The sequence below is a fragment of the Leptodactylus fuscus genome, chromosome 11 (assembly GCF_031893055.1).
Source record: "Leptodactylus fuscus isolate aLepFus1 chromosome 11, aLepFus1.hap2, whole genome shotgun sequence".
In the NCBI taxonomy this organism is placed as follows: Eukaryota; Metazoa; Chordata; class Amphibia; order Anura; family Leptodactylidae; genus Leptodactylus; species Leptodactylus fuscus.
Genome location: NC_134275.1, coordinates 22,461,617 through 22,474,431, shown reverse-complemented (window position 1 = coordinate 22,474,431; position 12,815 = coordinate 22,461,617). Strand labels below are relative to the sequence as shown.

The 12,815-nt window shown below is 44.0% G+C and overlaps 1 protein-coding gene across 1 annotated transcript in view; it reads right to left on the bottom strand.

Annotated features, from left to right (window-relative positions):
- The window catches only part of DRP2 (dystrophin related protein 2), an 81,759-nt gene that overhangs the window by 5,135 nt on the left and 63,809 nt on the right, over nt 1-12,815 (bottom strand). The window contains exons 16-20 of the mRNA XM_075259366.1: nt 10,615-10,751; nt 7,278-7,343; nt 4,264-4,329; nt 2,882-3,028; nt 845-1,094 (exon numbers count right to left, since the gene is read on the bottom strand). Coding sequence (XP_075115467.1) covers nt 845-1,094; nt 2,882-3,028; nt 4,264-4,329; nt 7,278-7,343; nt 10,615-10,751 — 666 coding nt within the window. The remainder of the gene's footprint in view (nt 1-844; nt 1,095-2,881; nt 3,029-4,263; nt 4,330-7,277; nt 7,344-10,614; nt 10,752-12,815) is intronic.

The following is a 12,815-nucleotide window of genomic DNA, read 5'->3' as shown; positions in this document are numbered from 1 at the left end:
TAGACTGCGCTCTCGCCATACTTTTAACCGCTATGGATAGGAGTAAGTGAAAACAATGGCGGGAGCTGTACACTGCAATAAACAGCTGATCTGCATGGGTCCTGACAGTCCGACCTTCATCAATCTAAAACTGATAATAGGATAAGGATAAGTTATCAATCTGTAGAAGGTAGGTTACCTCTTTAAGCCATCCTACATCTAAAGATGGTAATATACATTAGCTAGAAGTAGGTAAATGGCTGAGCAACCATTGAATGAACAAATGTCTGTATATAATGCAGTCGTACAGAATTTAGTCCATATTAGATGATTAGAGATGAGCGAACACTGTTCGGAACAGCTGTTCCGAACAGCACGCTCCCATAGAAATGAATGGACGTAGCAGGCACGCGGGGGGTTAAGCGACCAGCTGCCGGCAAGGTGTACGTGCCAGCTGCTTCCATGCATTTCTATGGGAGCGTGCTGTTCAGAACGGCTGATCCGAACAGTGTTCGCTCATCTCTATAGATGATATAAACGCTCATATGTACCCTTGTAGGGGTGAGTGTCATGTTAGGTTCACATGCCAGAAGAAATAGTGTGGCACACTGCAGTATATTCCACATAACGGTAACGCCTCAGACCTGGTCTGTTGGGTAACACATGCTGTTATTTTTAGTTTTCTGTTCCTATGACGGAACAGAATAGCTGATATATAACGTCAGATGAAAACCTAGGCTAACAATTATTCTAACCTTTGATCATTTTGCCCTGCTAATGTTCTCCTCTGTGACAGTCTAGAAGTAGAAGTGTAAAAGACAGACACACAATCTATAAAGTAATGACATGCCTGTTTCCTCCTTACCTGTAGTAACAGCTCCCTGAGTCGATGTAGCTGGGATTCTAGCTGCTTATTGTGATCCTCCAATATCTGCATACGGGTCTCTAAACGATTTTTGTGATGACGCAGTATCCGAGCTTCACTTAACAATTCTTCACTTTGTATGTCACCACTGCCGCTGCCCCCAGAATCTGGTGACACTTCTCCAAATAAAGCGCCCTCTCCAACCTCCGCATGCTGCCATTTCAATCGTTTCAATTCTCCTTGAAGAATTCTGCAAAGAAGGAAGATTGTGGAATGTTCTCAGATTATTATTTAAAAAAAAAAAAAAATCTGAACAAAATTATTCCTAAGTGTCAGGGGCTTTCCAGAATTTTGGAGGACTTTTCTCTGTGCATTTTCAGGCGGAAGCCCAGAGAACCCCCATTATAGTCTATGGGGTCTGTGGGTTTCTGCAGGTAACCAATTTTTAAGCAAATTGGGTTTCCATTTTTTGGGTCTCCAAGCAGACCCCAAGAATAGAAACCCGAACGCAGGTGTGAAACTAGCGTCACGGGGCACACCCACCAAACACCTGTTAAAGAAGGGTCTAACAGGGCACATCCGCATATAATGGCTCTGCTTGGTATTGCAACATTCAGTCAACATGAAAAGACAGTCCCGTGTGCTACATCTAGCGATGGCTTATAATACTCCACAATGGCCCCACACATATATAATGCTCCACAGTAGCCAACCACAATATAATGCTCCAAAGTGGCTCCACACATTACAATGGCCCACTGTGGCCCCACATATTATGATACTCCGCAGTAGCCCAAACAGTATAACGGTCCAGTGTCCACAAGGCTTTATTAGAAGAAATAGGTGAACCTCACGAGATTTGTTCCTCTCCCCCCCCCCCAGGTTAGTTTCAGTGAATTATTGTACTCTGGGGTCTAATAATAATAATAAGTGAAGGTTGAGAGAAAGTGAGGAAAAATAACACACGCTTATACTCATCTTGCCTCACCTCTCCATTCTCACGGTGTCTTGTGGTCACCCCAAATACTCTTCAGGCCTCTTGGACAGTATACGCCACTGGGGTCACTGCTGAGACCCAATAACAGGCCTCACCATTGACCCCTGACATCACAAGAGGCCTGAAGAAGATCACCAGGAGCCCAGGATAGGAGAGTCTATTTTTGATATTTTTTACTCCCCAGTCCCCCAGCAGAAGATTGTGCAAAACCCCAAAATTTCATTGTTTACAGTCAACCAATCAGATACAACCACATATGTCCTAACCCTGTAGGAAAACACCTCGGCGGCCTCAAAAAGACATTTCTGGTGGAGGGCTACCATCTAAGGAAAACTGAATACCAAAATACCAAGATGTGAGCTATTACTATACAAGACAAAACATCAAGACAAGCGGGTGACCCTACAACTAATACCTTGTGATACTGTGGGAAGTTACACAGAAAATACATCCCATATTAATAAAACATGGCTGTCGTAAAACAGTATTTCCAGACCACCCCAGACTGAAGAACATCATCACTATCACTAGCTCACTATTCCCACCGATACGTAAAATTTGCCCTCAGATAATGACCACCGATAAGATATAGATCCCGAAGTCAGATGAGAATTACAAAATCGCAGACACTATCAGACTACATGTGGTCTATGTATTTCTATCTACCAAATGTCTTACTGGTGGGCTGTATGTAGAGGAAATATGGCAGCATGAGGATGAAGTCTCAAAGGCTTCGGTCCTGTTTCTTCCATTGAAGAGACCTGTGCTAAGACTATCTGGAGCTCTGATCACGATAGACATGAAAATATTCATATCAATTCAAGAATGACTTTTCTCTCTGCCAATTTCCGTCGAAAATCCAGCAGACCCCATTATACTCTATGGAGTCCCTGGTTAACTGCTTCTAAAGTGGATAGGGTTTCCTAAGCGGACCCGAAGTGTGACCGTAGCATCGGTCAGGTCAGTTGTAGACATCAGTATTGATAAGGCTGCTTTAAAAAGTGTAAAAAAAAATTTAATGACCGTATTTATTATAGTACCTGTTTTCATGCTCCAACTGTGCGAGTATTTTCTCTAACTCTCCTTGCTCTTCCTCTGGATTTAATCCTCCTATTGTCTGTGTAGTAGTACATGGATCCCGATCTGTAATAGGACTGGAGTGGCGCAGGAGATACTGATCTTCATCACTAGTTATTAGAAAAAAGTACTATACAAGTTAGTAATAGTGACAATACAAGATGCACTGACGTTCCAAGGATCAGGACATTGCAGATAGATTAAATGTACAGGTGGCCCTCAAAGTCCAAGACCAATCGGGTAGCAGAGGAGAGGGGTAAGGCGCGCACAAACCAGCTGGACATAAATTCTTCCAGAAACCTTATTGACAAGGCACTACGCGTTTCGGGCACTAGCCCTTTCTCAAGTGCATATAGGTCTGTTTAAATCGTCTGCAGCGTCTGTCAGACAATAAGAACATCATGGCTGGCTATCATTACAAGTGCCACACCGTAGAGAGTTCCTGCATACATGGTCACATCCATTAGCAACCTATCAAAACAATAGACTGTCACCACTAAGATGGTTAGAGAAAATCCTTAAAACACTGCAAATTTTTAATAGCTTATATTTGCAAAAATGATTAACTTTTAATTGTCTACAGATTTAAGTAGGGTTATATTCATGGGAAACCCCTTTAAGATGCAATGATTTAAATATCCAAAAGTGACTACCTAGAGACATAGGTGCTAAGTACGTGTATTCTACCTATGGATGTGCATCCAAAAGTCACGATGGACAAGGCAAAAGGCAACACCGATGGGACTGAATATTGAGTGATATGATAAGTAACTGCACTTGTGCCTCAACATCTCAGCACTGCAGTAAAGAAATACACACGTACAAATGTACCCAGCATAGGACTCCACTGTGGTCTATCTATATAGTGTGCAGGACTCTACACTTTGATGGTCTGCAGTGTCTAAGACAGAAGGACAGATCCTAAATACCAAGTCAGAAGCTATGGAGTTAACAGATTGGGGGTATAGACAAGGAGCAATGCATTAGTCCTGGCAGGAGGGGACGCCATGATATAGGGCAGAGCAGGCATTTTGCTTGCAGCAGTCACAGTGCCCTATCCATATAGGATGACACAATATTACACAGGCTAACGCTTACTTGCTTTTCTATGATCAATGTTCCATAGACTCCTATTATGATCTGTATCATGTCCACTGTGACTTTCAGTTAGCAGGGGTGGGGTGGCTAAGTCTCTGATAAAACAGACTATATGGACAAAAGTATTGGATCACATCTCCTAATAGGATTCAGTTGTTCATTTAGTTCCACTGACATCGGTGTATAGAATACTACATATGTGCTAGTATAGAATAAACGCACAATACTGTATGGCAGTAATACTCACAGGCTGTCATCAGGAGAAAGGCTATCAGTGAAGAAAGAGCAATTCTGATTTTCCATCTCAGCAAGTCTAGAGAAAGAATAGACAAAAAAAAAATGGTTTAAAGGACTACACAAGCATTTAAAGGGGTTGTCCCATCACAAGGATCCTATCTATACTGCTAGTTTATGTGGATTTAAGACTTTTCTTAAATGCATTGCTTTATCAAAATTGTTTTGTTTGTCCACTATCTTAATTTATTCACTTCATTGTTTACACTCCGTTTCTATGGCACTTGGTATTATCTGCTCATTTGTCAAGTGATGTAGCTGCCTGCTCTCAGGGGGGAGGGGGAGGGGCTGGGAGCAGCTCTGAGCTGTTTGTGTCTGATAAGTAGCGGAGCTTCTCAGATAGGGGAGGTGAGAGCTCTTATCAGTTGGTTTAATTGAATTTGGCTGATAAGGGCTGAGATAGGGAGTCCGTTACCTCTGTATGTAATGCAAACTGACTCAGCTCCAGCTCTGCTACATCAGCTTCACACTGTGGTAATTCATTTACAACCAATCCCGTGCAAGTGAAACCCCGCCCACCAATGTGCCGAGAAAAGCAGGAAGTGAAGAGAGCACAACAGCCTGCAGGTTAGTGAACAAGCGTCATGGGAATACCCCTTTAAAGACCATACTAAATATATTCATATATCATTTACTGAACATACTAAAGACTGGGCTTCGTAGTCACATTAGATAGTTCCACTTGTTATAAAGCTTGGAGTCATGATCAGATTCTTTCCTCTCCCTTCATTAGTTAGTATCACAAAATATCTCTAATTTTCTGTCTCACTGAGCTGGAAAAGGTGGTGGTGGTGGGGGACAATGACTATGTTACTGAAAGGTGAAAACACTCTAAGGCCGGGGCCCCACTGGCTGGAAACGCCACAATTTGCCCGCAACGGAGATGCTGCGGGAAAAATCGCAGCGTTTTACAGTGCTAGCAAAGTGGATGGGATTTATGCGAGTCCCATCCCCACTTTGCAGAAAAGATTGCAGCGCAGACACACTGCAATTTGCAAAGCCGTTGCGGCTTTGTAAATCGCAGCATGTCAATTATATCTACGGAAACGCCGGGGTCTTAGCCTAAGGGTCCTTTCACACCAGCGCCTTGTGTCCAGTTTGTACCTTCCACCAGGTTTCCATCTTCTGCCCTGGCGAAACTGAACAGGGGACGGAAACCCGGTGGTCTGTTTTCAAATCCATTCACTTGAATGGGTTTGTAAAGGTGACCGCCTGTGTGCGTTTTCTGCCTGTCCGCGGGGAAACCGTTTTTTTTCAGCTGGACACGAAGTCCTGCATGACTTTGTGTCCAGCTAAAAAAAAAAAAATGGTTTCCCCGCGGACAGGCAGAAGACACACACAGGTCAAGTGAATGGGTTTGAAAACTGTGTACTCAATCACCCGTATACTCAATCGTGAATTTCACGGTCCCGAGTGCGGGCCGACACTCTGGGCAGCAAAATATAGAACAGGTCCCATTCCTGTCCTATTTTGCAGCCCTTGCTTCCATGGCTCCTATTCATTTAATGAAAGGAGCTTTCGGAAGCATGGCGCGTGCATGGGTGGCACACTGGGACATCCCTGTGTCCCCAATGTGCTGCCCGTGCTTTTAATTCACGGCTGGCCATGAAAGGAAGGGAATATAAAGGAAGTTCTTAGATATTTCCCTTCTGTTAAATCCACTCCAGATTTTGGCTCAAAAAACCACAGCAAATCTGCAACAAAAAATTCTGCGTTTCTGCAACATGGGGCCTTAGCCTAAAGTCACCAAAATTTACATAAATTTCAGCTAGAGAGTTATAGTGTGTAGTAATAAAGCACTAGAGACACCGTTTTCCTCACCTTTTCCCAGAATTTCTATGGAAGTATATATGGCCTCTAAGTCTCCCTACACTGTTTCTGCGGCCTCTTCAGTGTACAACGTTTCCCTCCTGACTCATAGCCTTTCACAATGACAACCAGTACACGTTTCTGCACTGATGATGACCAAGGAGCCTGGGAATTTTCCCTAGGAGTACTGGGGTGATACAAGAAGCCTGGGAGAAGATGTCCACTCAGGACTGCTCCATCCTGGAGAATCAGGACAATGATGAAGAAGAGGACTTATACCACCCCTCTCCTTGGTTGTATTTGTATCATTCCACTTGATGCGCTAAAAGGGAGGGAGGGCAGGTTGCAGTAGCACATCTATATTTTACAGCATTCACAGGCACTGGCTAATACTATACTAAACCATATTACAGGGCTCCAGATAACAAAAATCACATTATAAACAATGCAGCTCTAAGGAACGTTTGTTAGGGCTGTTATACAGATACGGTCTCTGGATTCGTGCCTTTACCGTATGTTATACTTCTGTGTGAGATATTTACTATACTGTGTTCCAGTACACCTTATATTTGCAACTGATGACTGACCCAAAAAAGCTCTAGTTTGGCTTATGTCCTAAATCATATCACAAACCTATGCGAGGAGGGGCAGGAGATAACCTGTGACATCTTCTATCTGTCAGTAGTGGATGCAATGATGGCTCAGCATAGCTTTCTTACTTCTTAGTTTGTTACTTTTGTAGAAAAACAAGAGTCTTTTGCAGCTGAGGCATTTGGTACACATGGGGCGGCCTTCAGCTTTGGGAGCGCTGCTCTTGCTGTTTATGTAGGATTGGTGATATAATAGCAGGGGAAGCTCTGTAACACTAGGTTCATACTAGCGTGATGCTCTCTGTTGTTCAGGTCCGGCAAGCAACCCAAATGACAGAGAGCTGTACTGCTAAAACATTGGTTACACAGGGACACCGGCGGACCCCATTAACTATAATGGGCCCTGCTGGGTGTCCAGTGTTTCAAAACTGAAACCAGCAAAGAAAAAAGTTGATTTTCGTCAGTTTCTGTGTGAACCCAGCCTTACACAGTGGTGGCAGCTGAATACGCTCAGGGACAATTGATAATAAGATTTTCTAATATCGATCAGCTATTTTATTATACGCACCTGCTAGCAAAATGTTCTATTCTTGAATGTGTGTCAGCATGAGGAAGCATTGGAGAAGACACCGGCCTGCAAGAGAGCAAAATCATTACATGCATGACAGACAAAGATACTGTTTATAGATTCAGATAGGAATATTTCGGCTATCTTGGTAGGAATCTTCCTCTTCGCCCTCAGTCTGAATTATAATAATAAATTTGATTCATAAATAAAATAACTTTATTTGGCTGCTTTAAACTTTATCCGACTCTCCGCAGTGAAGGACGAGTTTCCCAACATGTCATGTTCAGATGTCTTCCCATAACCTGATGTTCTTTTCCTTTTTCTTGAACATTACATTTTGATTGATATTCTGAGTATGTACATACAATACAGACTTAGATGTTAGGCTAGGTTCACATCTGCGCCATTGGAGACTGTGCCATTGAAACCACCAAAAATCGGCGGAGAGAAGAGTCCTGCACAGAGGATTTTTCTCTCTGCCGCTTTCAGTATAAACTCAGTAGACCCCATTATAGTCTATGGGGTCCATGGCTCACTGCTGTTTTAGATGTCCGGCTCTCTGCTGCTCGGGTCCCCCAGCCGACCTGAACGATAGAGACCTGTGCACAGATGTGAACAAGCCTTAGTGGTCGGAAACCATTTGGGCTAGGAATGCTAACCATCTCTGCATTCAATACATTTCTATTACAGGCAGCTTGCATAGCCGGTAAGAAACGGTATGGATTTTGCAATACACTGCAATCCATTTCCACTTACTCCCCGACAGAGCTACAGGCCCCCTTTTCTACAAAAATGGGAAAACGATTTGGGCTTGTCCCTTTCGGTCTCCAGTGCAGCAGGAGTATGGACCCATAAATCCTTCCTGGCCAGTAAATACCAGGAAGGGGGCTACAAACTACTTTCTAGAGCAGACCTGGGAAATGTGCGGCCCGCGGGCCACATCCGGCCCTCTGACTGCTTCTATCCGGCCGGCATAGCTAGTTGAAGTTTTTTCAAGGACCTGTGATGATGTCATTACAGCCTATCACCAGGATAGGCCATGACTCGTTAGTGGGCGGAGCCACACGGGACTGAGCTTCTGCAAGCTGCCGGCAATGGGGGCTGCTGGATGATAAAGAGAGAAGAGACAGCATGTGTGAGCAAGAGGGGGGAACTAGGGGCAGATGTAGGGGGGCAGTTAAACTGAATACACATGGAGGGGACATTAAACTGGGGCAGCTGGAGGAGGATATAAAACCATGGGGGGTAGCTGGAGGGGGACATGTCTGCCTCTAGTTGCCACCAGTTTAATGTCCCCCTCCAACTACCCCAGTTTAATGTCCCCTCTAGTTTCTGCTGGTTTATACTGGGGCACCAGGAGAGGGACTTAATACTGTGGGACATTTGGAGGGAAACATTATAATGTGGGGGTGTATAATGTTAGGGTGACTGTAGGAGGATTTTACTTTGTGGGGCACGTGGAAAAATGATTGAGAATGGGCGGAGTCAGAAGAGAAGTGGGTGGAGCTAAATTTGCCACGGCGCACATGGCCCTCTAGAACCGTTACAATTTCTCATTTGGCCTCATGGGAAAATTAATTGCCCACCAGTGGTCTAGATGGTAAATAATATAAGAGGTTTCTGAATATGCCACAGCTTCTTGATGTGAATTCTATATGGTAACCATAGCAGATGGCCACACACTAAATATCTCCATGGAATATGGCTAAATCCATGGCATGTGCTAAGCAAACCAAAATATTCTTTACATTTTAGATGCTTCAAAGCAGCCCTCTATAGTTTGCATCTTGTAGGCATTCTGTCAGTCATCTTCATAAGGTAGTCACCTGGAATGGATTTCAGTTAACAGGTATGCCTTGTCAAGAGGTGGGTTGGGGTCCCACATGGCATAAATGCCACGGTATGGCCATGATGGAATCGCTGCGGTTTTTGTAGAGTTTTACACTAACTGCAAAGTGGATCGGATTCCAGAAAATCCCAACCAAACATTGCGGAAAAATACACGCAGTGAACACGCCATCGCGTTTTCATAATTACAGCATGTCAGTTATATCTACGGAAACACTGCTGGACGACTTCCCTATAAGTATAATGGTAGAAAGAAATTTCTGTGAAAAGCACTGCAGGAAAAAGCATGATGCATCGCTGCCGCGGTTCTTCCTGCAGCGCTTTTTTGTTGCTAGGTGGGCCTGAGATTGAAATGGGTTTTCTAGTTTCAGACAAATATCTAGAGACAATTATTGTTGTTTGTAAAATGAAAAGTTGTACAATTTTCTAATATATTTTCTGTTTCGATTCCTCAGTCTTCTAGCTTGGTCCCATTCAATCTGATTTTCATTAAACTAATTAAAATAACATCTTAACTTCTTTGCAACAGGACAATAATCCCCAATACAAGTGTAGACTATGTAAGGGCTATTTGACTATGGAGGAGTATAAAGGAGTGCTCAGTCAGAAGAAATGGTGTCACAATCACCCAACTTACACCCAACTGAGATGCTTCAGTATAAGCTGGACTGCAACGTGAAGTAAATGCATCTTACAATTGCTCAGCAGACTGTTGAAAACCATTCCAGGTGACCACCTCATGAAGCTGACTTGAGAGAATGCCAACTGTGTGCGACATTTAAAAGTAAAAAAGGGGCTGCTTTATACAAAACATAGTCTGATTTAACATTTTTTGTTTCCCACTTAATTCCATTTGTGCTTATTCATAGTTTTCATGTCTACAAGAAGAATCTAAAATGTTAAAAAATAAATAATTAAATAAAAAAACACGTGAAATGAAAAGATGTGTCAATATTTTTGACTGGTACACTCAAGTTGTTCTTAAAGAGGACCTTTCATCGTGTCCTCATGAAAGCGTGGTTTTATATACTGCTATAAAGTAAAAAATGTGCTGAATTCTGTTTTCCCGGTATGTGTCCCAGTGGTGGAGATATCGGTGCCCTTAGCCCAGTGTCATCAGCGCTCCCCCTGACAGTACTCTAATGTAGATTTGTACTAGGGGGGCCTTCCTCACAGCTCAGCGTCATTGCTGGGCGGTAAGGAACGCCCCCCCCCCCTCCCAACCCCCAACAGAGCTCTCCATAGCAGTGTACTGTCAAAGGAGAAAGGTTCCTTACAGGCCAGCTGAGCTATGAGGAACTCCCTTCTGACAGTGGGGAGATGTCAGTGCCAAAACTAATGGCACTGATAGCTCCACCAACCGGGGCACACACAGGGAAAACCAACAACCTGCTGAATTCAGCGCATTGTTGGCTTTCTAGCAGTAAATAAAACCGCACTTTCATAAGGACATGAAAAAATTTCTTTAACCACATTAAAGATAACTTACGTGTCAGTAACTTCAACCTCAAGTACAGACTGCACAGGTAAATAGCCCCGCTGAGGATGTCGACTGAAGTAATGACGAGTCCTAAACTTATTCTTCAGTGTGGTTGCAAAATCTCTCATCTTCTCTCCTGAAGTTGTCTAAAAAGGTAATATGCAGAAGCACAGAAGGAAATCAATCCCTAAATGTCAGTGAAGGCATTTATCGAATATAAGGGCTCGTTCACATCTGCGTCCCGGAACTCCGCTATGCATGTTTCTGTTTGCTGCACGAAACTGGGCAGGAGATGGAAACCTGCAGGCGTTTTTCAAACCCATTCAAATGAATGGGTTTGAAAAGTGTCCGGCCGTGAGTGCCGGCGAGTATTTTATGCTCTCCGCGGCGAAACCGTTTTTTTTTTTTTTTAACCGGACACAGAGTTGGACATGCAGTAGTCTGTGTTCAGTTTAACAAAACAGGTTTCGCTGCGGAGAGCATAAAACGCTCCCCGGTGCTCACGGCCAGACACAGTCTGACAGGTTTCCGTCTTCTGCCGGCAGAATGGAGTCAAACTCAAACAGCACTGGGGGCGTCCTCAATGCTGCAAGAGAACTCTCCAGCGCCGCCTTCATCTTCATCTGGAACAGCCTCTCTTTGCTTCTTCTTCTGGAGCTGGGTTCAAACTTCTAAGGCTCGAGCCTCAGGCAAAGCCGACTGCGCATGCCTGCTGGCCACAAGAAAATGGCCGCTTACACTTACTATGTAAGCGGCCATTTTCTTGTGGCTGGCGGGCACGCGCAGTTTGAACCCAGTGCCGGAAGAAGACGCGAAGAGAGGCCATTCCAGACGAAGATGAAGGCGGCACTGGAGAGTTCTTTTGCGGCACTGGAGAGTTCTTTTGCAGCACTGCTGCGAGACAACTCATTTGCATACCAACGAAAACCGGGTTTTCTAGCGTGGTAGGCAGAAAAAATACAATTTAAACTTTAAACCGATAGATTCACAATCACAGATCTGAGCCATCGAAAGCTGAAAGCTCTGGAAGCAGGCAGGCCCTAACGAGGGCCCTCAGAAATTAGCAAACCGTCCGAACATCAAAAAAGAACCCAAATCAACCGGGCAGGGAAGAACAAGCACTCACATGGATGCCTGGGGACCAAGCCGAAAGAGAGAAAGACCAAGCCCTCGATGAGGAGGGAAGAAAAACACACCAGGAAAAAAAAAAAAGAACTGAGTCAGGTCATGTCTACCTCCTACAACACTAGGATCAAAACTGACTAGCGCAGTGGATGGAGCAGCTTTTTATTCTCCAAGTGTCCGCCTCCTAGTGACCGGGTCTATATCCCATGGTGCTGTGTCCCCCAGTGAAATAAGCGAGAAAGACTAGACTGTGTAAGGGACATCCTCTGGCCCCAAAAACTGACTTACTGCAGTATTCAGCTAAAAGTCCTAACTTCAGAGAAAAATCATCTTTACACTAAAAAGACACGGACAAAGGGGTTGCACACTAAAGGGGATCACCCAGAACACCATCCACCAATTCATGAGACGCCTGCCCAGACTTTGTCAGGAGGAGTTACGTCATTTATACAACTGCATCTTCCTGTGATTTCAAATTTCTCCTTGGATTTTTGGGGTGATTTAGAGTACACGCCTCAATTGGTTAATGATTTTGGTTTACATTGACCATTTAATATGGCATTTTGTTCTCAACAAATGGCACAATAAACATTAGCAAAATGGTAAATTTGCATGTGAGGTTAGGCATTGAAAGTGATCCTAACTACAAGACTATTTCCGTATATACTCGAGTATAAGCCGACCCGAATATAAGCCAAGGCCCCTAATTTTACCACAAAAAAACTGGGAAAACTTATTGACTCGAGTATAAGCCGAGGGGGGGAAATGCAGCAGCTACTGGAAATTTTCAAAAATTAAAATGGTCAGAGATTTTGGGTGCAGTAGTTGCTGGGGAAGGGGAGGGGGTGTTTTGGTTGTCTGTCTGCCCCTTCCCCGAGCTTGAGGACTGGGTTTTTTTCCCCCACTTGGAATTCAGTCTGGCTGAATATAGGGGATCTGCGGTGCTCCTATTAACCCCTTTCCGACAGAACAAGAGCACTGCAGATCCCATATATTCAGTAGACCGGGCACTTTCAGACACAGGGATACCTAATGTGTTTGTGTTTCACAGTAATTTCCTACTTTTGTATGTATTCTAGGGAAAG